We start from the raw sequence: 23,902 nt of genomic DNA, 5'->3' as shown, positions 1-23,902 counted from the left end.
CTTATAACAAAATGGCCTCAAACCCATTTTGATGTCACCTTGGACTGCTCATACAGTTTAACCATAGTGTCTAATAGGTTTCCCATTATGTATGTGACTTCCAATAACTGTTTTGTGTGTAATTGTATTACTTTCATATCATTGTGATCATTCTGCCTACGTGGACACCTTTTTTTAACTAAAAAAATGTAATGATATTTGGATGAAACCAGATCAAAGTAGGACTACCAAAGTATGAAAAATGATTGTTGCTTCTACGTTGCTAAAGTTTGATCATAAAGTTACTGGTCCCGTCCCCCATGTCAGACACTTGGATTCTGGAGGCGGGATTATTAAGGTATTTTTGTGACATCACAAAAAAACAAATTTTAATACACCAATGGTAACGTGTTATTCTCTCATTTAAATAAGTACCGACTTGTAACCAAAAAATTGTCAAAGACTCCAGTCACTCAAGTCATAGACTGTTCTCTCTGCTACCGCACGGCAAGATGTACTGGAGCACCAAGTCTAGGACCAAAAGGCTCCTTAACAGCTTCTAACCCCAAGCCATAAGACTGCTGAACAATTAATCAAATGGCCACCAGAACTATTAACATTGACCCCGCTTTGTTTTTACACTGCTGCTACTCGCTGTTTATTAACTATGCAATCACTTTACAAATTACCTCAACTAACCTGTACCCCCAAACATTGACCCCCTGTATATAGCCTCATTATTGTTATGTCATTTTCTTGTGTTACTTTATTTTACTTTAGTTTATTTAGTAAATAGTTTCTTAACTCTATTTCTTGAACTGCATTGTTGGTTAAGGGGTTGTAAGTAAGCATTTCACGGTAATGTCTACACCTGTTGTATTCGGTGCATGTGACAAATAAAATGTGATTTTAACATCACAGAGGGGTGAGCTTTACATGGCTATGTAGCTAGTCTACTGGTGCCAAAGTTTGACTGCAGCGTTACAGCAAATATAATCTAAGGCAAAGATATTTATAGTTTTACGCTTTCATGTGTTTCTAGTGTAAACTAATCTTTCATGGACAGCTTTTGTGTGTAAACTGTGAGAATATTTTTTGTGAGAATTTCATTTCTGGGTAACCCAGATTAAGTGTTAGCTAGTAACTGGCTACCTAGGTCTTTAGCCAGCATGAAACAAAAGCATGGAAAGGGTTGCCCAAAACGCAGATGCAGTTGTCATGTCATTACATCAAGAGACATGCCAAACAGAAAATTCATACAAACTTGACATCATTGTTAGTCATGATATATAAACATTGTCTGACAGATATTACACACACACACACACACACACACACACACACACACACATACACACACACACACACACACTGCATTCAGAAACTATTCATATCCCTTGACCTTTTCCACATTTTGTTATCTTATTCTAAAATGGATAAAATATTTTTTCCCCTTATCAATCTACACACAATACCCCATAATGACAAAGCAAGAACAAGTTTAGAAATTTTAGCAAATAATAATTTACATTTACATAAGTATTCAGACCCTTTACTCAGTACTTTGTTGAAGCACCTTTTGCAGCGATTACAGACTTGAGTCTTCTTGGGTATGAAGCTACAAGCTTGGCACACCTGTATTTGGGAGTTTCTCCCATTCTTCTCTGTACATCCTCTCAAGCTCTGGCAGGTTGGATGGGGAGTGTCGCTGCACAGCTATTTTCAGGTCTCTCCATAGAAGTCCGGGCTCTGGCTGGGCCACTCAAGGACATTTAGAGACTTGTCCCGAAGCCACTCCTGCATTGTCTTGGTGTGCAGGTCGTTATGCTGTTGGAAGGTGAACCTTCGCCCCAGTCTGAGGTCCTGAGCAGGTTTTCATCAAGGATCTCGCTGTACTTTGCTCCATTCACCTTTCCCTCAATCCTGACTGGTCTCCCAGTCCCTGCTGTTGGAAAACATCCCCACAGCATGATGCTGCCACCACCATACTTCACCATAGGGATGGTGCCAGGTTTCCTCCAGATGTGATGCTTGGCATTCAGGCCAAAGAGTTAAATCTTGTTTTAAATCAAACCAGAGATGTCTGCATCATTGAAGGTCCCTAAGAACACAGTGGCCGCCATCATTCTTAAATGGAAGAAGTTTGGAATCACCAAGACTCTTCCTAGAATTTGTTTTATTTGTCACATGCATCAAATACAACTCTAGGAAGAGTCTTGGTGGTTGCAAACTTCTTCCATTTAAGAATGATGGAGCCCACTGTGTTCTTGGGGACTTTCAATGATGCAGACATTTTTTGGTACCCTTACCGAGATCTGTGCCTCTACACAATTCGGTCTCGGAGCACTACAGACAATTCCTTCGACCTCGAGGTTTGGTTTTTGCTCTGACATGCACTGTCAACTGTGGAACCTTATAGACAGGTGTGTGTCTTTACAAATAATGCCCAATCAATTGCATTTACCGGAGGTGGACTCTAATCAAGTTGTAGAAACATCTCAAGATGATTAATGGAAACAGGCTGCACCTGAGCTCAATTTTGAGTGTCATAGCAAAGGGTCTAAATACTGTATGTAAATAATATATATCTTTTTTTGTTGCTAAAATGTCCAAAAACTTGTTTTTGCTTTGTCATTGAGGGGTATTGTGTGTAGATTGGTGAGGGGGAAACATTTTTTAAACAATTTTAAAATAAGGCTGTAACATAACAAAATGTGGAAAAGGTCAAGGGTCTGAATACTTTACACACACACAGTACTGTGTAAAAGTTTAGGCAGGTGTGAAAAATGCTGTAAAGTAAGAATGCGTTCAAAAATAGACATGTTAATAGATTATATTTATCGATTAACAAAATGCAAATTACATTTGGGCTAGCTAGTTAAATGATACATCCAACATTTTGTCTATATTGATGCTGTTACAATAACCAAACAGTTGGATAAACAAATCATTTGTGAAACCATGTGTAACGTATACAGCGGGAGCCAGGAAGCAGGTGAGTTTAATAATAAAATTATAAACAAGCACAAACATAAGCCACATACTGACCGTGCGAGAGAACAATACCACCTAATGACAAGTGAGGGCTAAATAAAGGGGGAGTAATCAAGGAGCAAATGATGAGCAGGTGTGTGTAATAATGGGGAGCAGGGGTGCGCAATGTGGGTTGCCAGGACCGGTGGTTAGTAGACCAGCGACGTCGAGCACTGGAGGGAGGGAGGAAGCAGGAGTAGGTGTGACACCATGATGTGATGTATGACAGGATTGGAAGTTGCATGCAATTTCAATGATGTTTGAGTTGTTTTGTGTATCAGCAAATATGCTTGAGATAATGTCACTGCATCCATGTTACTAGACTTTTTTAAAGAATTGTCAGTCAAGGTGAGTTCCCCGCCCACTCAGCCTACTAGCTCCATTCAGTATGTCTTTTCAGACTTCCTGGTTTGACATGAGTGAAAAATTTGAGCATTTTTATCAGGATTTTTTTTTATGGGTGATGTTATTTTAAATGGGAACCAGAACGACTGTTCTGGACCTTTAATGTCCTTTCAAGTCTGTGATATCAGAACAGAGCAGGATCAGTCAGATTTTGTAGAATTGCAAACAAACACATCAAATATCATTTTAAAATGCTGGTTCCACCAGGTGTTTGCCTTCAGAACAGTGTGATTTCACAGCAGGCTATGTTGAGCAGTGTGCATTCACAGCAGTCTACCCTGTGTATGTTTGTTTGTGTGCACAGTGAACTGAATCTCCAGCAGCTCTGTCCCCCGGAAGCTCACTCTGACCATGTCTCATTTCATTTCCCATCGTTGTTGCCTTCCTCTGCAGCAACTAACTTGACTTCTGCGTTAGCCACGCGCGACATGACACTGCTGTCTCTAACTTTGTGTTTGAACAGGAAGGGGAAAGTCTTCTTGAAAGATTTGCGGAAACTGGCTCCCATGAAGCCATAAACGATTGGGTTGATGGAGGAGTTAGCGTAGGACATGCAGTTAGCCCAGGTCTTGATCTTATAGGTGGCGTAGTTGACCCTATAGTTGGGGTAGAAGGACTGGAACAGGGCGAAGAGCTGTATAGGCCCCCAGCAGATGGTGAATAGGAGGACAATCACCACCACCATCTTGGAGATCTTACTCCTCAGTGTGATGGTCCTCTCAGACAACAGGTGGACCTGTAGTAGAAATATTGAAGTTACCTCACTACTACTGTGATGGGCTTAGAAATGACCTAAACTGTATGTAGTTAAAATCATGGCCACAGGCTAAGGGTCTATATGAACATACTGTAGAATACCTGAAAATTGGAAGGGATCCAAATATGAACTCATGCTTTTATTGTGTAACCTTGACAAAGAAGTGCACCTATTAATGTTGTAAACTGTCATAAAGGAACACCCAAAGTAATGTTCTTTCCATACCTGGTAATTATTGTCTACTGGTTCCACTGACGGCTGGCCCACCCTCTTCAGCATGAGTGTGTAGCAGAAGGAGATGGTGATGACAGGTAGCAGGTAGGCAGCTATGAACTGGTACAGGATGAAAGCCCTCTCCTGGGTCTTTGAGGGAAACCTCTCCATGCAGTAGTGTCTTGGACCATACCAGTAGCCCTCCTCAATCCTCTGGTACATGAAAATCGGGGTGGATAGAATGAAGGAACCTTTAAAAAAACATTTCATTAGTTGAACTTTGTAGAAAATGTTAAAGTGTTAACAAAGCTTTGAACCAGAAATCCATGGTTTGCTATAAGTTCAGGTAGGGTAGCATCTGACTTACCGATCCATATGCAGATGCTAACTATCATGGCAACTCGTGTAGTGCGATGGCGTAAGGACTTCAGGGGGTAGACTGTGACATAGCAGCGGTCCCCACTCATAGCAGTGAGTGTAATGCAGGTGGCTTGAACAGTCACCTGAGAAAAGAAAGTAACAAAATAATCTTGGCTGTTTGCAGGTGAAACAAGATTAATTATTGTACATCTGCCTGTCCTCACACTAGTAATGAAAATGATGAGCATATAATGAGAACATTTTACTTTACGAAGAAATGTATCTCAAATCATTATTAACTCATCCTCCTCGGTTAAGTGTCATTCACATTAATTTATGAATGTATAGGATAAAAGTACAAACGATCTAGTTTCTTTCACACAGAATTAATCAAATAATTTGAATTTGGACATCAGTTCCCCCTAAAAAAACTTGAATGGTTGCATGATGCCTTCGAGGGTCGGTGACAATCTGTTTAAAGATAAGCAGGTCCTAAACAATGTATTGTTGTTACACATCACTCAGAGTGGGAGTTGTGACCTAGTTCAGTGTAACTACAGTACTTGATCTATCTAGCGCCCTTGTCTTTCATTGAAGAGCAAAAGGGGGCCTATTCCGGTGTTCATCTTTGATCCGAAGATAAGTGCCCTACTCTTATCATAATGTAGGGACAGAATGCATTAGACTCCTGAACAAAGAGAACCACTGCATGTGGGTTGAAAAATATATATATATAATATAATAAATTAACAATCAACATATTAACACAAAACAGCAAAGAATTCCAACTGATATTAAAATGGTTTCAACAACATTTGCATTAATTAATCCTCCCACTTACACACTGCCCACAAAAAAAGTATTTAATTTGCATATACACTGCACCATTCCCCTAACCCCATATCCCAATTCGTGCCACCCATAAGTGAGAAACCTACATGTCAAATATAGACCATATATAGTGTTCCCTACAGATTATAGAAAAGAGCAAAAGCTCTGAACTATCTGTTCAGACCCTAGTCTTACCTCCCTACCTACAGGTTATGGAACATTTACCAGTAGGTTTCCTCAAGGAGAACGCCTCCAATTGCATGTCAAAGATAATAAAATAAAACAAAAACACTGTAGGAAATACATCAGTAATATCTAAAATCACTACAGTAAATACTACAGAATACTACAGTTCGCAAAAACACTACAGTAAATACATCAGTATAATACAATCCGCAAAAACATTACATGAATTACCATAGTATATACTAGTTATTTTACTACTGCATGTATTCTATAGTTAACTGTAAAGACTAGTGTACTACAGTAAATATTACAGTATTCACTGCAAAAACACTACAGTGAATATTATATTAGACTATATTAGACTGAACAAAAATATAAACACAACATGTAAAGTGTTGGTCCCATGTTTCATGAGCTGAAATAAAAGATCCCAGAAATGTTCGATATTATGCACAAAAATATTATTTCTCAAAAATGTTGTGCACAAATGTTTACATCCCTGTCAGTGAGCATTTCTCTTTTGCCAAGATAATCCATACACCTGACAGGTGTGGCATATACAGAAGCTGATTAAACAGCATGACCATTACATAGGTGCACCTTGTGCTGGGGACAATAAAAGGCCACTCTAAAATGTGTAGTTTTGTCACACAACACAATGTCACAGATGTCTCAAGTTTTGAGTGAGCGTGCTGACTGCAGGAATATCCACCAGAGCTGTTGCCAGAGAATTGAACGTTAATTTCTCTGCCATAAGCAACCTCCAATGTCATTTTAACGAATTTGGCAGTACGTCCAACCAGCCTCACAATCGTAGACCAGGTGTAACCACGCCAGTCCAGGACCTCCACATCCGGCTTGAGACCAGCCACCCGGACAGTTGATGAAACTGTGGGTTTGCACAACCAAAGAATTTCTGTACAAACTGTCAGACAGTTTCAGGGAAGCAGGGAAGCTCATCTGAGGGATAGTCCTCAATAGGGTCTTGACCTGACTGCAGTTCGGCGTCGTAACCAACTTCAGTGGGCAAGTGTTCACCTTCGATGGCCACTGGCAAGCTGTTCTTCACAGATTAATCCCGATTTCAACTGTACCGAGCAGATGGCAGATGTGTGGGTGGTTTGCTGATGTCAATGTTGTGAACAGAGTGCCCCATGATGGCGGTGGGGTTATGGTATGGGCAGGCATAAACTACGGACAACAAACACAATTGCAGTTTATCAATGTCAATTTGAATGCAGAGATACCATGACGAAATCCTGAGGCCCATTGTTGTGCCATTCATCCACCACCATCACCTCATGTTTCAGCATGATAATGCATGGCCCTATGTCGCAAGGATCTGTACACAATTCCTGGAAGCTGAAAATGTCCCCGTTTTTCCATGGCCTCCTTACTCACCAGACATGCCACCCAATGAGCATGTTTTGGATGCTCTGGATTGACATGTACGCCAGAGTGTTACAGTTTCCCCCAATGTCCAGCAACTTCACACAGCCATTGAAGAGTAGGACAACATTCCACAGGCCACAATTAACAGCCTGATCAACTATATGAGATGTCACACTGCATGAGGCAAATGGTGGTCACACCAGATACTGACTGGTTTTCTGATCCACGCCCCTAAATTTTTTAAAGGTATCTGTGACCAACAGATGCATATCTGCATTCCCAGTCCTGTGAAATCCATAGATTAGGGCCTAATTAATTTATTTAAATTCCTTTATATGAACTGTAACTCCAACATTTGATAAATTATTGCATATTGCATTTATATTTTTGTTCAGTGTATTTATACCATAGTATACTAGAGTAATTTTGTACGTGAGTGTAAGGCAGCAGGGATATTAGCATTTGTGGGGGACTAAATCATCGATTAGACTGCCAGAAATATACATAATGGAGAGAGCTGATCCTTTTGATGACTAAGAAAAAGATAAACAAAGGACTCAGGAGACTGAAAAGATTGGGCATGGGTTCCCAGATCCTCAAAAAGTTCTACAGCTGTACAAATTGAGAGCATCCTGACCGGTTGCATCACTGCCCTGGTGTAACAGTTGTGCTTCCGTCCCTCTCCTCGCCCCTACCTGGGCTCAAACCAGGGACCCTCTGCACACATCAACAACTGCCTCCCACGAAGCATCGTTAACTATCGCTCCACAAAAGCCACAGCCCTTGCAGAGCAAGGGAAACAACTACTTCAAGGTCTCAGAGCGAGTGACCTCACCGATTGAAATGCTATTAGCGTGCACCCCGCTAACTAGCTAGCCATTTCACACCGGTTACACTGGTATGGCAACTGCTCGGCATCTGACCGTAGTGCCCAGTACATCACTGGGATGAAGCTTCCTGACATCCAGGACCTATATACTAGGCGGTGTCAGAGGAAGGCCCAAAAAATGGTCAAAGACTCCAGTCACCCAAGTCATAGACTGTTCTCTCTGCTACTGCACGGCAAGCGGTACCAGTGTGTCTAGGACCAAACGGCTCCTTAACAGCTTCTACCCCCAAGCTGTAAGACTGCTGAACAATTAATCAAATGGCCACCCGGACTATTTACTTTGACCTCCCTCTTTGTTTTTACACTGCTGCTACTCGCTGTTTATTATCTACGCAGTCACTTTACAAATGACCTCGACTAACCTGTACCCCTGCACATTGACCCCCTGTATATAGCCTCGTTATTGTGTAATTTTCTTATTTTTTTTAAACTTTAGTTTATTTAGTAAATAGTTTCTTAACTCTACTTCTTGAACTGCATTGTTGGTTAAGGGCTTGTAAGTAAGCATTTTACGGTAAGGTCTACACCTGTTGTATTCAGCGCATGTGACTAATAAGATTTGATAGAGTTTATGTAGAAGTTCTTTGACATTAGTCATGATTTTCAAACCTTCACATAATAATGATACATTTATTTGCGCCTTTCAAGATACCGACAGACACATTATGTTTCACACTCCTTAAATTGAGACATTTCAGATATATTTCCAATGGAATGTCCCTGGTTCAATATAGTTCAGTTCAACACAATGAAATGTGTTGATAACATCCTGTGGCTAGCTGACTTGTAAAGCCAAGGTCATTCAGTGAAAGCCCTGGTTTAATGAGATGTTTGGGATTGACAAAGCTCACAGGAACCCCCTGGTGGCTGATGACGGTTCATGTGGTGAAGAGAGGGCTGACGATAGCGTGGTGCATGCTGCTAAAACCTCGTTCTACATTGCTCATCATTGCATTTTTGCACCTTGCACTTTTGTACTGTGTTTTTGACAGACTTCTGTATCTATAAAAGATCATTACTCTGTACTGTGGTGAAAATTAAACACTACACTGGCAGCTGAGATTGGATCCTAGGATAGGTGTCTCTGTCCATCTATGCTCGGAACTTTAGTAATTTGACAATCCAACAGATTAGTTTTAATCATGCTAACCTGCTTGAAGCTGTGGTTAACCGCAAGAAGTCTGATGGACTGTTTGTCTCAATTGTTTTTAAATGGAGAAAGGACATTCTTTATATACAGTGATTCATCATTCACTTGCCCAAATCAAGTCATGATTCATAACCAACCAGTTTTATGTTATACTGATCGCACTATACAGTTGTCCTTGTTTGATAGAGCTATTGGATATCTTTTAGCGATTCATTGCTAAATATACAATACATTTCTCCAGTCTCTGAAGGACTACAACTTGTGTATCAGCTACATGGTAGATTAAAAAAACATGAGCTGGCGCACACCCTGAATAATAGTTTGTGTGGAGGTGCTGACTAACAGCGAACAAACTATAAACTATCAAAATTAAGAAAGTCGCACACTCCGTGTAATCTCCCAGCAATTTAATGGGTATTAACCAACATTTCGGCATCACTGTGCTTTCTTCAGGTTGACCCTGAAGGCACAGTGATGCCGAAACGTTGGTTAATACCCATTAAATTGCTGGGAGATTACACATGGAGTGTGCGACTTTATTTTGATAGTTTATATCAGCTACATGGTGACATTCAACCATACATGTTTCAACCGGAATATAGCGAAAAGGATTCGAGACAAAGAGTTGGACTTTGCTAACGCTAGAAGCTCAGCTACAGCCGATGCCAGGACCAAGAGGCCAGATGACCGATATGGCGCCTATTTAATAAAGTTAGCCCACTGGCTAACTTTAGTTTATCTACTGAAACGCATATTATGTGTTGCTGGCTAACATACTATTGTGTTACAGTGGTGGAGGAAATCCAATTATTTTTTTATACTTGCTAACTTAGCTAGGTAGCTAGCTAAGTTGGGTAAACAACTACCGGTAGTCATATCTACAGTGCCTCTGCAAAGTATTCAGACCCCTTGACTTTTTCCACATTTTATTACAGCCTTATGCGGAAATGAATTCAATTGTTACCCCCCCCCCCCCCCTCAATACCCCATAATGACAAAGCAAACAGTTTATTTATTTATTTTTGATAATTTACAAAAAAATAACAGAAATATCACATTTACATAAGTATTAAAGATCCTTTACTCAGTACTTTGTTGAGGCACCTTTGGCAGCAATTACAGCATTGGGTCTTCTTGGTTATGATGGTACAAGCATGGCACACCTGTATTTTGGGGAGTTTTTCCCCCATTCTTCTCTGCAGATCCTGTCAAGCACTGTCAGCTTGGATGGGTAGCGTGGCTGCACAGCTATTTTCAGGTCTCTACAGAGATGTTTGATTGGGTTCAAGTCCAGGCTCTGGCTGGGCCACTCAAGGACATTTAGAGACTTGTCCCGAAGCCACTCCTGCACTGAACTGTGCTACACTATTAATAAAAAACAAAATGGATGTTACATTTACCATATAACATTGTTGTTGAATACCCAGTAGCATTAAATAGTGTACACTACCCTGTATTTTTGATTTTGACATATGTTTTATGCTACAGAGCCCTATACAGCTTATATAAATATCTTCTGTGAATCCATAAAGGCAGACAAATTAAGAAGATTGATATAAAATATCCATATTTATTTTATAGTGGTTCTACATGGTCTTATGCTGCGCCACACAAACTGCATTTACACAGGCAGACCAATTCTGATATTTTTCCCATTAATTGGCCTTTTCAGAACTGATCTGATTGGTAAAAAGACCAATTTGTGAAAAAAATATCATAATTGGGCTACCTGTGTAAACGCAGCCATAGTCCTTTATCTGGCTTTGGTACACTGGCAGTGGTGTTCAGCATGGTGGGCTGGGGAAGCTGAGACTCTGTGCTTATGGCGAATGGTCTTGTCCTGTCTGCGGTGAACGGTCAGGTGGATAAGACTCTGCCGAAAGTAGTGGAGGGCTTTTCTTAAACACATTTGGTCCTCTTGCAGAATATTTGCTGGTACTGCAAGTCCCCTGTCAAGACATGGTTGTGATGTTAGCATTTTTAATTTTTGGAAGGGACGTAGGGTAACACGCCTTTGTCGGTAAAGGTGTCAACCAAATGGGACCGGCTAGCGTATTGTTAAGGGCCAATGAGGGAACATTGGGAGCTGCTTTTGAGAGGAAAGATCAGTCAACCAAGTGAATGGGCTGGGGGGCTAATGAATGTGTGAAAAGTCTTAGGAGGGCAATTCTTACACAGGGAGTTTGATGATAAACAACAATACATTTACTTTCTAAGCCAGCATTTCCTAACTCAGTCCTGGGAACCCCAAGGAGTGTAAGCTTTGGTTTTTGCCATAGCATGACACAGCTGATTCAAATAACCAAAGCTTGATGAAGATTTCATTATTTGAATCACTTATATAAGTGCTAGGGCAACAACCAAAACATTCACCCATTCGGATCCCCAGGACCAAGTTTAGGAAACGATGGTCTAAGCACCAACCTGCAAAACCAAAAACCCCTTCCTCATCTCAAAGTACTGTCTGTAAACCTCCCCCAGCCCATTGACAGATCATTCTGGTCAATAGTAGCCTTTTGCAGGGGCTTTTTGTAGACATGTCTGTGTACTGTGTTTTGAGAATCTGCTGAGAGAAGAATGAAGTGGTTGTGTTATTACTGTTGTGGTCTTGATTTTATACCTTTCAGTGTCCCTTGCTGGTTTCTGTCCCAAAATCTTGTTGTGCTCCATAACCTTAAGGTGTGTCTGCTCCCTCATGCTTGTGTACTCAAAATGACAACACTTTGGGGGTATGCTTCAGCAGGGGACCATAGAATAACTCCAGATAACCTGAGTTTTACAAAGAGAAAAGGTTAAAAAAGGGGGTTGGTAGCCTAGTGGTTAGAGCTTTGGGCTAGGAACCGAAAGGTTGCTAGATCGAATCCCGAGCTGACAAGGTAAAAATCTGTCGTTCTGCCCTTGAACAAGGCAGTTAACCCCATAACACAAACCAAACAAAATCTACCCAATTCATGTTAATACCATGTGTACTTTAAAATTGAGCTCTCTTATTTATCAGCTTGTAAATACTTTTGCCAACTTGCCTTCACCTGCAGAGTTGGAAGCCGATTCTGTACCACCTAAAACAAAATGCACAACAATACACAATTTAACCACCCCACTAATTGTACTGATCTCTATTAGCCTGGCAAGTTTACTATACCTAACATGGACATTTCAATATTGTCTGCTAACTAGCTTCATTAAGTTTGTCAGCAAAATTTCTATCCAGCTGAGACTGGATGACAACCAACCATAGACGATTACACACATGCAATACTGCTAACGTTACCAACACACAGTGTGAGTTAGTTATGTCGACAATTCTATTCTTACTAAAGGAGTGTTTTCCAGGCAAGGGGAAATAAATAGTTACCAGATCGAGCTAATCTTATTTGCTAAAATGATGTAGTTTACGTTGGTCAAAGATAGAACAAACATGTTTACTCTGCTGAAGGTAGTTACCAGTCTAGCAGTGACTACCATGGCATAGGCGAAATTGATTGACAGTGTGCATACTAAAACAGATAGCTAACGTTATGATTTAGCTGGTGGCTTCCAGAGTCCTATAGTATATACAGCACTAACGTCAGCTAGCTAATTTAGCTAGTCCAGCAAGGCTAGTTAATAATAGGTTACCTCTTATCGAGAATCTTCCATTTTGTTGTGAAGGGGAAAAAATCGATGGTATCGCATCACTTCTCAGCTGTCGTCGAAATCGATTCCCCAACAGTTCAGCCTGAAAACACCTATGATAATCTTTGGTCACCGTAATGCGCGCCATCATTCTCGATAGCCGCAAGCCACTGACAGCATCGGGGGAAATCTCTGGTAGGTAGCACGGTGAAAGATAACTCATTTTCGCTCGTTTGTAATTAGCACAGAACACCACACAGACGTAATGACAAACGTAAGTGACAAACAGGTCTACGGAAGTTCTGAGATTGCTGTGTTGTTCGTCAGTACACAATGCCATCATTTTTAGTTTGTCGGCACTACCTTAGCGGGCGGTTTACTATGACTTCGTGGTTTACTATGAGCAGACAAATACACAGGAGGAAGTCGAAACTTCCTGATTCTACCAGTGAAATTAAAATGTGTTAGTTCTAGCTTGTGGTTTGGATAACTGTGATGTTTATGATAAAAACGTAATGTTGTTAATATAGTAATGACCATATGCCGTGGTGAAGCCAGGGTGAAATTCCCTTTTAACCAATCTGTCTCCAAATGGAGTAGGAGCATAGAAAGATGCTCAGATAAGCCGTGCATTTTGATTTTATTTATCAAACTGATTGCTTTAATATAAAACAATAAAAAACATATATTGGTATTCAAATTGCATTTTAAAATACTATGTTGAAAAATGAGCATCAACCTCTACTGGGTATATGAAATTGCACTGCAAGTTCAATATTGCAGTTATGTAATTTAATTGAGTACAGCCTGGCACCAGACAATTTTTTTTATTTATTATTCAGACTAATAGGACAAGTACCTCAGGGGTCCAGTCGAGGGTAATGCTACCCAAATGACATTGTGGTGAGAAATTCCATCATTGCATGCACAGCAAATATATTTTGGCTATTTGTTATCTAATATTAAAAACTGATAGAAGTTTGTGACCAGAGGCAATGTGTTTTATTGAAATGATTTACCTGTTGTAGAAAGGCAACAAATTTGCACATGAAGTCCCCAAATACCCATCCAGGGAGCGGGTAGAGAGTGGCTGTGAACGGGACACAACACACCAGGAAGATGATGTCTGTGGCAGCCAAGTTAGCTGTAGAAATAAGCTCAGTTAGGAGGGAACTGATTCATTTCTTACTGATTAACACACTTTTGCAACATAAAATAACCATTTGAACATTTGAGTCATAAAGCTATTCATTTGGATAAATACCTTGTTGTGTTAAAGAGTCAAAGGCATGTCACCAAGTATTTTGGCATTGGCATCGAAGAGCTAATTTATTTCACAAAAATCAGATAGCTAAATACACATGGGTCGGGGCGTACTGCAGTATTTCTTTCTGAAATGATGAACGATATCATTGTTTCACTGTCATGGAGTAGTCTTATCACTGCAGGTGGACAGGACCTGCTGGGCTTGAGCGTTGCCACCCATGGAGATATTAGTCAGTCATGTCAAACACACACGCACAAACACACACACAGACATTTGCGCACATCACGTGCACTCACACAAACATGCATGTTGATGCCATCATTGTTATTTATAAGCACAGAGATAATAATGCTGTCCACCTTCATGGTTAATTCATCATATCTCAACATGAACTCCATTGATGTATCACGTCTCCACTCCACACATGCATTTCCAATGTCAAACAAGATCCATTATTTTGTATAGACACATGATCCCTATATTTAATATTTAGTCTGTATGTATACAGTACTATATAGGTACATTCACCAGCCTATAGATAAGGTTACTATCGACAATATTAATTTACAGACATCAACATAAAAAGACAAATACAGTCATTAAGGCTGAATGGTTATACAGGCATCATTAGTCCTAGTTTACAGTGGAAATAAACAATTTCTCTGGGCAACATACTTTACATAACATTGACTGTGACAGTAACACACAAAGAACAAGTTTCATGACAATCCACAAGAAGAATGATGTTCAGGGTATTATAAATTGAAAAACCTTTGTAACTGTGAGGGAAACCTTTTGGTCTTGCTTACCTATGTAGAAGTTGGTGGCAGTCCTCATCTGCCTGTGTTTGGAGATTACATAGATTACCAGAGAGTTTCCGATGAGCCCCACCAGCATGATGAGAGCGAAGAAGAGAGGCACCAGCCAGGCGTCCGTCAGGAATGGGTGCTCCCCCTCCTCCGGATTCTCCAGAGAAGCATTCAACTCAGACGCATTGAACCACATCAGGACTGTAGAATTCCACACGTCTGGAGGGAACATCTTGATGTGTGAAAAGAAGTCGAAGATCTTCAAATGTAGCCTTGGGGTGATAACTTGTGTATATAAATCCCTTTTAACTACTGAAAATGAAAATTATATCTGTCCAGATAACATTGGGGAATCATAAAGGCTCAGGTGGTGATGTGTTCTTAGGAGTCCCTAGATCTGTCTATGGTAAGAATGTCTATGGTTAGAATGAGTCTGACTGTAGAGTAGACTTCTGTTGAGCTCACACTCACAGTGGTGTTTCCAACCTCGTTGCAAAAGCTGCCTCCTAAACTGCTTCTACTCAAGGACGAATTCCCGTTGGCTTTATACTGAGCAGGGACGCACGTGGAAACTGCCTGATTGTCGAATAAATAGGTGATGTCAGGTCTCCTAGCAACATTTTCCCTATCCAGAGTTTGGTACCTCATACACTCTGCTTTCAATGTAGTCAGAAGGTGTCTTATCATATGGTATCGATTATATCCATAGTAAATATAAGAAATACAAATGACGTGTTCTGTGAAAATGCTTTCAGCGTGCATCAAGTTAAATTCACAGCCAAACAAAGCATTTGAATCATGGATAAGCAACACTTACAGTTAAATTGGAAGATACAATTCTGCAATTTAGTGCCAAGGAGTCTTTCTAAATGTTTATGCTTTTTTCTTAAGATCAAAAATATGAAGCTTGTTATCAGACATTTACCTGTGAATAATGATAGTAAATATAATTTTACTGCAATTCAATTGGATGTTGTACTCTACAGGTACATCCATAGAAATTAGCATTACCACAGGTTTCGTCATGTTATATTGATATGGTATGTCATCATGAAATTAGCATTGAGGTATGCATTATTTTTTCAGGACAAATACTCTCCTCCCTTACAAAAAAAGTCCTACAGGAATCCTGCACGAAAAATCTTGCGGAATATACACTGAACAAAAATATAAACGCAACATGTAAAGTGTTGTACCCATGTTTCATGAGCTGATATTATCATGACTCAGGATATGACCCAGATGCAGACACGGGAGGCGGATAGTACAGTTCTCAAATGATTTATTAGAAACACGAGGCAGGCAAGGGCAGGTCGAAGGCAGGCAGAGGTTCATAATCAGGTCAGAGTCAGGCAGGTACAGGACGGCAGGCAGGCTCGGGGTCAGGGCAGGCTGAGGTTCATAATCAGGTCAGAGTCAGGCAGGTACAGGACGGCAGGCAGAATGGTCAGAACTGGGAAGAACTAGAGCAACAGGAAGGCGGGAAAGAACGCTGGTAAGACCTGACAAGACAAGAAGAACTGGCAACAGACAAACAGAATACACAGGTATAAATACACAGGGGATAATGGGAAGGTGGGTGACACCTGGAGGGGGGTGGAGACAAGCACAAAGACAGTTGAAACAGATTAGGGTGTGACAGAAATAAAAGATCCCAGAAAGTTTCCATACGCACAAAAAGCTTATTTCTCTCAAAGTTTACACTCAAATTTGTTTACATCCTTGTTAGTGAGCATTTCTCCTTTCCCAAGATAATCCATCCATCTGACAGGTGTGGCATATCAAGAAGCTGATTAAACAGCATTATCATTACACAGGTGCACCTTGTGCTGGGGACAATAAAAGGCCACTCTAAAATGTGCAGTTCTGTCACACAACACAATGCCACAGATTTTGAGGGAGCATGCAATTGACATGTTGAATGCAGGAATGTTCACCAGAGCAGTTGCCAGAGAATTGATTGTTCATTTCTCTACCATAAGCCGCCTCCAACATCGTTTAAGAGAATTTGGCAGTACATCCAACCAGCCTCACAACCGCAGGCCATGTGTATGGCGTCGGGTGGGTGAGCAGTTTTCTGATGTCAACTTTGTGAACAGAGTGCCCCATGATAGCGGTGAGGTTATGGTATGGACAAGCATAAGCTACGGACAACGAACACAATTGCATTTTATTGATTGGCAATTTGAATGCACAAATATACCGTGATGAGATCCTGAGGCCCATTTATTTAGGTATCTGTGACCAACAGATGCATATCTGTATTCCCAGTCATGTGAAATCCATAGATTAGGGCCTAATTAATTTATTTCAATTGACTGATTTCCTCATATGAACTATAACTCAGTAAAATCTTTGAAATTGTTGCATGTTGCTTTGATATTTTTTTTCTTCTCATGTTTATATCCTGCAGGAATAGGAAGTCCTGCAGGATATCCCACAGGATTTTCAGCACCACTTTCCTGTAGGACAATTCCTGCAGGATCTTGTAGGAATCATGCAGGTAGTGCTTCAGGAAAACAATCCTACCAGAATCCTGGAGATAGTCCTCAAATATATCCTGCAGAATCTTTTCATGAAGGACTACCTGCAGGAATTGTCCAAAATCCTGTGGGATATTCTGCAGGTAAAATTCCTGCAGGTAATTCCACAAGATTTTCAGGGCCATTTCCATTCCTCATCCTTCAGAGAATTCCCTGTTAGACAATCCACATTCTTTCAAAAGATTGGAGAGAAAGCATAAGATATCATTGCATGGCCATGTTATTATTCAATGCAGCAACAGTGGATGTTTTTGATTGTCCATTTCACCAGCACTGCATAAAACATGATTCAAAGGAGAAAGAAAATATGAGATTGAATAAATATGGTAAAAGCATATTTTGTAACAATATTTTGTAACAATTTTATTTGTAATAAAATATCAAAATCCTGCAGGTTTCAGTTCTGCAGGATTCCTGCAGGAATTGTCATGTTTGTACAGGAATTTTAACATTTCTGCAGGACAAGTCATACTTCTGCTGGAGTCCTGCAGGAGCATCAGGGACATTTCCTGCAGAATTTTGTCAATCCTACAGGATTCCGGCAGGACACCTTCACAATTCCTTCACAAAGGGTTGAATTCCTGCATAACTTTTTTGTAAGGGCTGCCAGGTGATAGGCTAAAGTATGTCTCCATTGTAAAACCACATGGCTTCTCCCTCCAGCATGTCAAGCTCCATACCAAAGTAAGGCTTTACATTTTAAAAAGAGTTAACCCGAGTTTAAGGTGCTGAGCTGTTCTGAAGGTCACCAGAAGCTGAAACACGTTTGTATTCATGATCTGTCATAGCGCCTGATCCTTGTCAACATTTGGAATGCAGTAGGTGGTTAAACTTTAAGATACAGGGAGCACAGCCTTGGTGTTAACAAGGCTGCCTGGGGTTCACAATCCTCAGAGAGCTGAAACAAAAACCCACAGTCACTGTTAATTTACAGCAAGAACACTCCGGCCTATTTTTGGGGAATTAGGTAAGGATTCTTTCGATATAGCACTAAAACATATAATACAATTGGTTAAATGCACATTGGTGTGAAAAATAATACTGTAAAAAGGTGATGTTTTTCTCTTTAATTCCACTTTGTGTTCGGTTTCTCATAAGCAAAAAAGTTTTATGTTTTCAATGACAGGGAAATATAAATGTTCTCAATTTCTCTCCTGTCAGACATGAACGATTTGTGATTGTGGGGACATATTTTGCCCCATCATGTATAAGAGTTGAAACTACTCATGCTGTTGGATAACAATCATCTCTCAGCATGTTCTTTAATGAAGTCTGATTTAATTACCATACTGTGAAATCTTTCTTCTCTCCAGCAACATTCAATTGGCTTTGTTAGCATGAAACCAAAACTATAAACCCAGTCTCACAGCCTATAAAACAAATATAACTGTGTTAAAAATAAAGAAAATGTGACTCAACTGTCTCAGTGGAGCATAAGTAAAGTGAAAACTCAGAGAATGTGTGTGGGAAGCTTCATACAGTCTCTTAGCAACCAATGTAAGCGGGTATGTGTGTTGATAGTCTACATGCAGAATGGTGTGTTTGATGACAAAATGTGAAGAGCTCCAAAATCAATGTATTTTCCTTACTTATAGTCCAACGGTGTTCTTTAATAACCAGGTTAGAATTGTGCTAGATCAACAAGCATTGACTGCTATTCTTCCCTCAATACACTCATGTACATCTGTGTTCAGACCAGTGGAGGCACTTCAGAGGAGAAAGGGGAGGACCATCCTCAGTGAATTTCATACAAATAAAAATTGCTAAACATTTTAAAGTTATCCTTTTTAGATAAAATTACACTAAATATATCCACGTTACCAAATAATTGATTAAAACACACTGTTTGCAATTAAGGTCTACCGTAGCCTCAGCAGCACTCTGTAAGGTAGCACCATGGTGTAGCCAGAGGACAGCTAGCTTCTGTCTTCCTCTGGGTACATTGACTTCAATACAAAACCAAGGGGGCTCATGGTTCTCAACCCCTTCCCTAGACTTACCCAATAATTATGACAACTTCCAGAGGACATCCTCCAACCTATGAGAGCTCTTGCAGCATGAACTGCCATGTTGTCCACCCAATCAAAGGATCAGAGAATGAATCTAGTACTGAAAGCATAAACTACAGCTAGCTAGCACTGCAGTGCATAAAATGTGATGAGTAGTTGAAGCAAAGAGAGTGAAAGACAATAGTTGAACAGTTTTGAACAAATTAATTTATTCAAAAATTAAGGAGAAGCAACAGAGAGAGAGAGCTAAAAGTGCAGCAAGCTAGTTTAGCCTACTCAAACAGCCGGCTCAAACAGAGGGATGCTATGTTAGCTAGCTGGGTATGACTATCCAACACAACACTGGAACTCTTCCAAGTCAAGGTAAGCTTTTGGTTTTACTAATTTATTGCCACCGGAGTAACTGCTAAATTGCTTACTGACTGTACACTGTAACGTTACTGCATGATTGTAGCAGGTTTACTAACGTGTTAGTTCTATTAGCTACGTTGACAATGACATTACGTTAACTAATATGGTGACATTCAATGTAGGCTGTGTGTAGCAGTTATGATATGGTTATGCTTGGAAAGTTTTTTTTAACCTGGTCACATAAAGCTGATGTGTTGTGCATTGAAGTCCATAAACGAAGAGAAAAGGTGAGAGGAGAGTGCATAGATGCGAGAAGGAATACAACGTGACTGCTATGAAAGTGAACTGTGTTTACAAGTGATCAGGGATGTATTCATTCTGCCGATTCTGTTAAAAAATGTTTCTTAAACAGATTCAAACGGGACAAAACGGGGATAAACATACCTGAATTTGTCAAATAGAAACTCTCATTTGCAACTGTTGGACTAATGATTACACCCTATTTTTTTTTCTCTCAACCTATGTGCACCTACACTGTAAACTTTAATTCATAGGTTAGGTTGTAGCAACCTCTAGAGAAAACTTGAGTATCATGTCAGTGGCGATCCGTCATTCAGGGCAGGTAGGAAGAGCCCCACCTGTTTTGAGCCCCACCTGTTTAGATAAAAAAATATATATGTATATATACACAGTATATACACTGTATATTTTTTTGCCTGTTTTGCATGTTATTTTGGCATTAATACGTGCCACATATCAGTTTGCAAACAATGTAAAAAAGTATGTATTGAGTTAATAAAGCTGTATACAAACATGGTCTCTTTTTTGCTTTCTTGAGTAAGGCAGCTCCAAAATGCAGGTGTTTCAGCCTAGGTTAGTGCTTTCTGTGTTGGAGGTGCATCCAGCGGAAAATACAGTAGGGGTTGGTAGGGGTTGGTATCTTCTCTAGTTGTGCCGTGATTGGCTCAGTGTTCTGTCACTCATGGGGACACTACATCACCGCAAAATCTACAGGGAGAGCTAGAAAGCCATAGATTTACATTAGAAGTGCCTATCCAAGAAGGCTCAAGGTCATTGGCCACAGATAAAATGACATCAAATCACGTTATATCTACCGTAGCTTTGATTGGACTGGACATATTTTCAAAATCTTAGCTAGCAAGCTAGACAAGAGTCATCGTCATGAATTACATCGGCAATCTACTGGCAAATCCACAGCACAACAACGGTGAGTCCACCGATTCCAAAAATGTATTGTTTGCTGCTGCATAAATGATGTAATATGTCAGGGAGATATTTATAGTGTATCTAAGAAAGTAATACTAAGTGTATGTTGTGTAGTAAGCTGTTAGTAGCCCATGTGCCTCACCCTAATAATTTGGTCCCTTTCCCCCTCATAATTTAGCCTCCTGTTCTGACTTGGTGTTGCACATGTAGCCTATAGCCTGTTAGAGAAATGTCATCATCGACTATTGAAAGAGCTTTTACTGTCTGCTTATATGCCCCGTTTATTTATCCTACAGTTCTGACTTGGTGTCATCCACTTCACCCGTTTCCTCGAGTTTCTTTTTTGTGAAGAAGAAGGATGGAGGTTTGCGCCTGTGCATTGATTATCGAGGTCTAAATCAAATCACGGTGAGGTACAGTTACCCGCTACCTCTTATCGCCAGAGCGATTGAGTCAATGCACGGGGGGGGGGTGCGCGCACTTCTTCACAAAAGCCGCGCGTCAAGGGGGGGGGGGGGGGGGGTACTGTCACGACTACTGCCGAAGTCGGCTCCTCTCCTTGTTCGGGCGGTGTTTGGCGGTCGACGTCACCGGTCTTCTAGCCATCATCGATCTATTTTTCATGTTCCATTTGTTTTGTCTGGTTGTCATCACTCACCTGGTTTCAATTCCCTAATTACACGTTGTATATGTTCCCTCTGTTTTCCCCCATGTCCTTGTCGGTAATTGTTTATTGTAAGTACGTGTGCTTTATGTGACTGGTGCGATACGGGTTTTGTGCCCATGTGTTTTTGTTACTTTTGTATGCCGGTAGTTATGTACATTAAACGGCTCCGGTTATTTACCAAGTTCTGCTCTCTTGCGTTTGACTTCCATGCCACCAGTTACGCACCCCTGACAACACAATTAATCCCATTCTAGCAGAGTAGGTTTGAAATGCATCATCTGGTGTTCTATACTCTCAGTGCATGTTTTTTGTCCAAATACAAATGGAGACTGAATTGCAAACTCCTCACATAGACAAAGAAATGAAGCCATTCAGGATGAGTGAACAGCAAATAAATGTCGACAAAATATGACATGGCATATAATTGGATGAGTTTTCAACTAGTGATTTGCCTTTGCAACAAAAAATATTGGTCAATCACATGACACAGAGCCATCGAATTGCTATAATTGAGATGTGTGTTTTCAAAATCTCCCACTGACATGGAAGAAAGAGCTCTAAAGGAAGTTCATTGACGAGGAGAAGAACAATTAGTGAACTATTACTTTAGCATACAGTTCAATAGTACATCATGATGACTAATGAAGTAAAGTGAAATGAGTAAACATGGGGGAAATTAGATAACATGTTATTTTACTCAGTGAAGCATTTAGGAGATGTCAAGTAAGTAGACTAACTATTTCCGATAGAAAATGATTGTTCAAGGCCCTCATGTTCTCAACATTTAAGCAGGTGCAAGTCAGAGAACAAAACATGTACAAACTGCATCTGGGATCCGCTTCTTATTTCAAGAGCCGTCCCTAAATAAACACAAAGCAAAGCATGTAAGTACAAGAAGGCCTGATCAACAGATCTCATATTGGGAACACTCCAGTGCCACTTAAGCAGTGAGAACTTCACTTTTCAGCTTTCATATTAGCAGTTTGCACACAGATAAGAGAAGTTGCATGTCTGGAAATACCGTATGTGGTGACGAACTGCCTCATTTATTTGATCTGACCAGGATTCTATTGTCCCCTCTGCATTCATTATGATAAGTATAAGACTAATACATTACACAACAGATTGGTCTTATGCATGTGGTTTTTATAATAAAACATGTTTTCAGAGACTGTTGGTCTCAGATATAGCATGAAGCAGTTTATTCATTTCTTCAAATTCATGGGAGAATATTTGTGGATTAAATAAGGGACGGACAAAATATGGAACAATATATGGACGTCATTCTCATCTGCCAACATCAATGTATGTGTAACGGCTTTCTTCCTGGGATGAAGGAGAGGACCAAAACGCAGCGCGGCTAGTGTTCAACATGTTTAATAAAGAATAATAATGTGAACACTACAAGCTACAAAACAATAAATGTGAAAACCGAAAACAGTCCTATCTGGTGCAGAACACAAAGACAGAAAACAATCACCCACAAACCAACAGTGCAAACAGGCTACCTTAATATGGTTCCCAATCAGAGACAATGACAAACACCTGCCTCTGATTGAGAACCATATTAGGCCAAACAACAAACCCAACATAGAAACACAAAACATAGAATGCCCACCCAGCTCACGTCCTGACCAACTAAACAAAGACTAAACAAAGGAAATAAGGTCAGGAACGTGACAGTACCCCCCCGGCCGCAAAACCTGAACCTATAGGGGAGAGTCTGGGTGGGCATCTGTCCACGGTGGCGGCTCTGGCGCTGGACGTGGCCCCCACTCCACCATAGTTAATCCCCGCTTCCGTGGCCTCCTCCTAATGACGACCCACCAAAATAACCCCACTGTACTGATGGGCGCCTCTGGACAGAGGGGCAGCTCCGGACTGAGGGGCAGCTCCGGACTGAGGGGCAGCTCCGGACTGAGGAGCAATTCCGGCATCGCCGGCGTGACAGGCAGCTCTGGCAGCTCCTGGCTGACTGACAACTCTGGCAGGTCCTGGCTGACTGACGGCTCTGGCAGGTCCTGGCTGGCTGGCGGCTCTGGCGGCTCCTGGCTGGCTGACGGCTCTGGCGGCTCCTGGCTGGCTGGCGGCTCTGGCGGCTCCTGGCTGGCTGGCGGCTCTGGCGGCTCCTGGCTGGCTGGCGGCTCTGGCGGCTCCTGGCTGGCTGACGGCTCTGGCGGCTCCTGGCTGGCTGACGGCTCTGGCGGCTCCTGGCTGGC

The 23,902-nt window shown here is 40.9% G+C and overlaps 1 protein-coding gene and 1 long non-coding RNA gene across 3 annotated transcripts; both read right to left on the bottom strand.

Annotated features, from left to right (window-relative positions):
- Positions 1-1,388: 1,388 nt before the first annotated feature.
- On the bottom strand, positions 1,389-15,396 carry LOC139550785 (G-protein coupled receptor 54). The gene is made up of 5 exons (XM_071361941.1): positions 14,887-15,396; positions 13,830-13,954; positions 4,755-4,890; positions 4,400-4,638; positions 1,389-4,153 (listed from the first exon to the last, which is right to left on the bottom strand). The coding sequence occupies exons 1-5, from the start codon at positions 15,116-15,118 to the stop codon at positions 3,779-3,781; spliced, it is 1,107 nt and encodes a 368-aa protein (XP_071218042.1). The 5' UTR covers positions 15,119-15,396; the 3' UTR covers positions 1,389-3,778.
- LOC139550787 (uncharacterized) lies at positions 10,198-13,791 on the bottom strand. 2 transcript variants are annotated; one of them, XR_011670125.1, is made up of 4 exons: positions 12,814-13,791; positions 12,219-12,254; positions 11,816-11,964; positions 10,198-10,560 (listed from the first exon to the last, which is right to left on the bottom strand). It is a non-coding gene; the product is annotated as an uncharacterized lncRNA (long non-coding RNA). The 2 variants fall into 2 exon arrangements; XR_011670124.1 differs by lacking the exon at positions 10,198-10,560 and adding an exon at positions 10,746-11,144 and having other exon boundaries at positions 12,814-13,786.
- Positions 15,397-23,902: the final 8,506 nt, after the last annotated feature.

Source organism: Salvelinus alpinus, chromosome 23 (assembly GCF_045679555.1).
Source record: "Salvelinus alpinus chromosome 23, SLU_Salpinus.1, whole genome shotgun sequence".
Taxonomy (NCBI): Eukaryota; Metazoa; Chordata; class Actinopteri; order Salmoniformes; family Salmonidae; genus Salvelinus; species Salvelinus alpinus.
The sequence above is the reverse complement of the archived record's forward strand: the minus strand, read 5'-3'. Positions and strand labels throughout refer to the sequence as shown.

Coding starts and splice junctions, on each gene's coding strand:
- LOC139550785 (XM_071361941.1), bottom strand. CDS start 15,118: ATGTTCCCTCCAGACGTGTGGAATTCTACAGTCCTGATGTGGTTCAAT. Junction 4,891..13,829: donor TTGTTGCCTTTCTACAACAG/GTAAATCATTTC, acceptor TTCTTTTCTCAG/GTGACTGTTCAAGCCACCTG. Junction 4,154..4,399: donor CAGTAGACAATAATTACCAG/GTATGGAAAGAA, acceptor TTTCTACTACAG/GTCCACCTGTTGTCTGAGAG.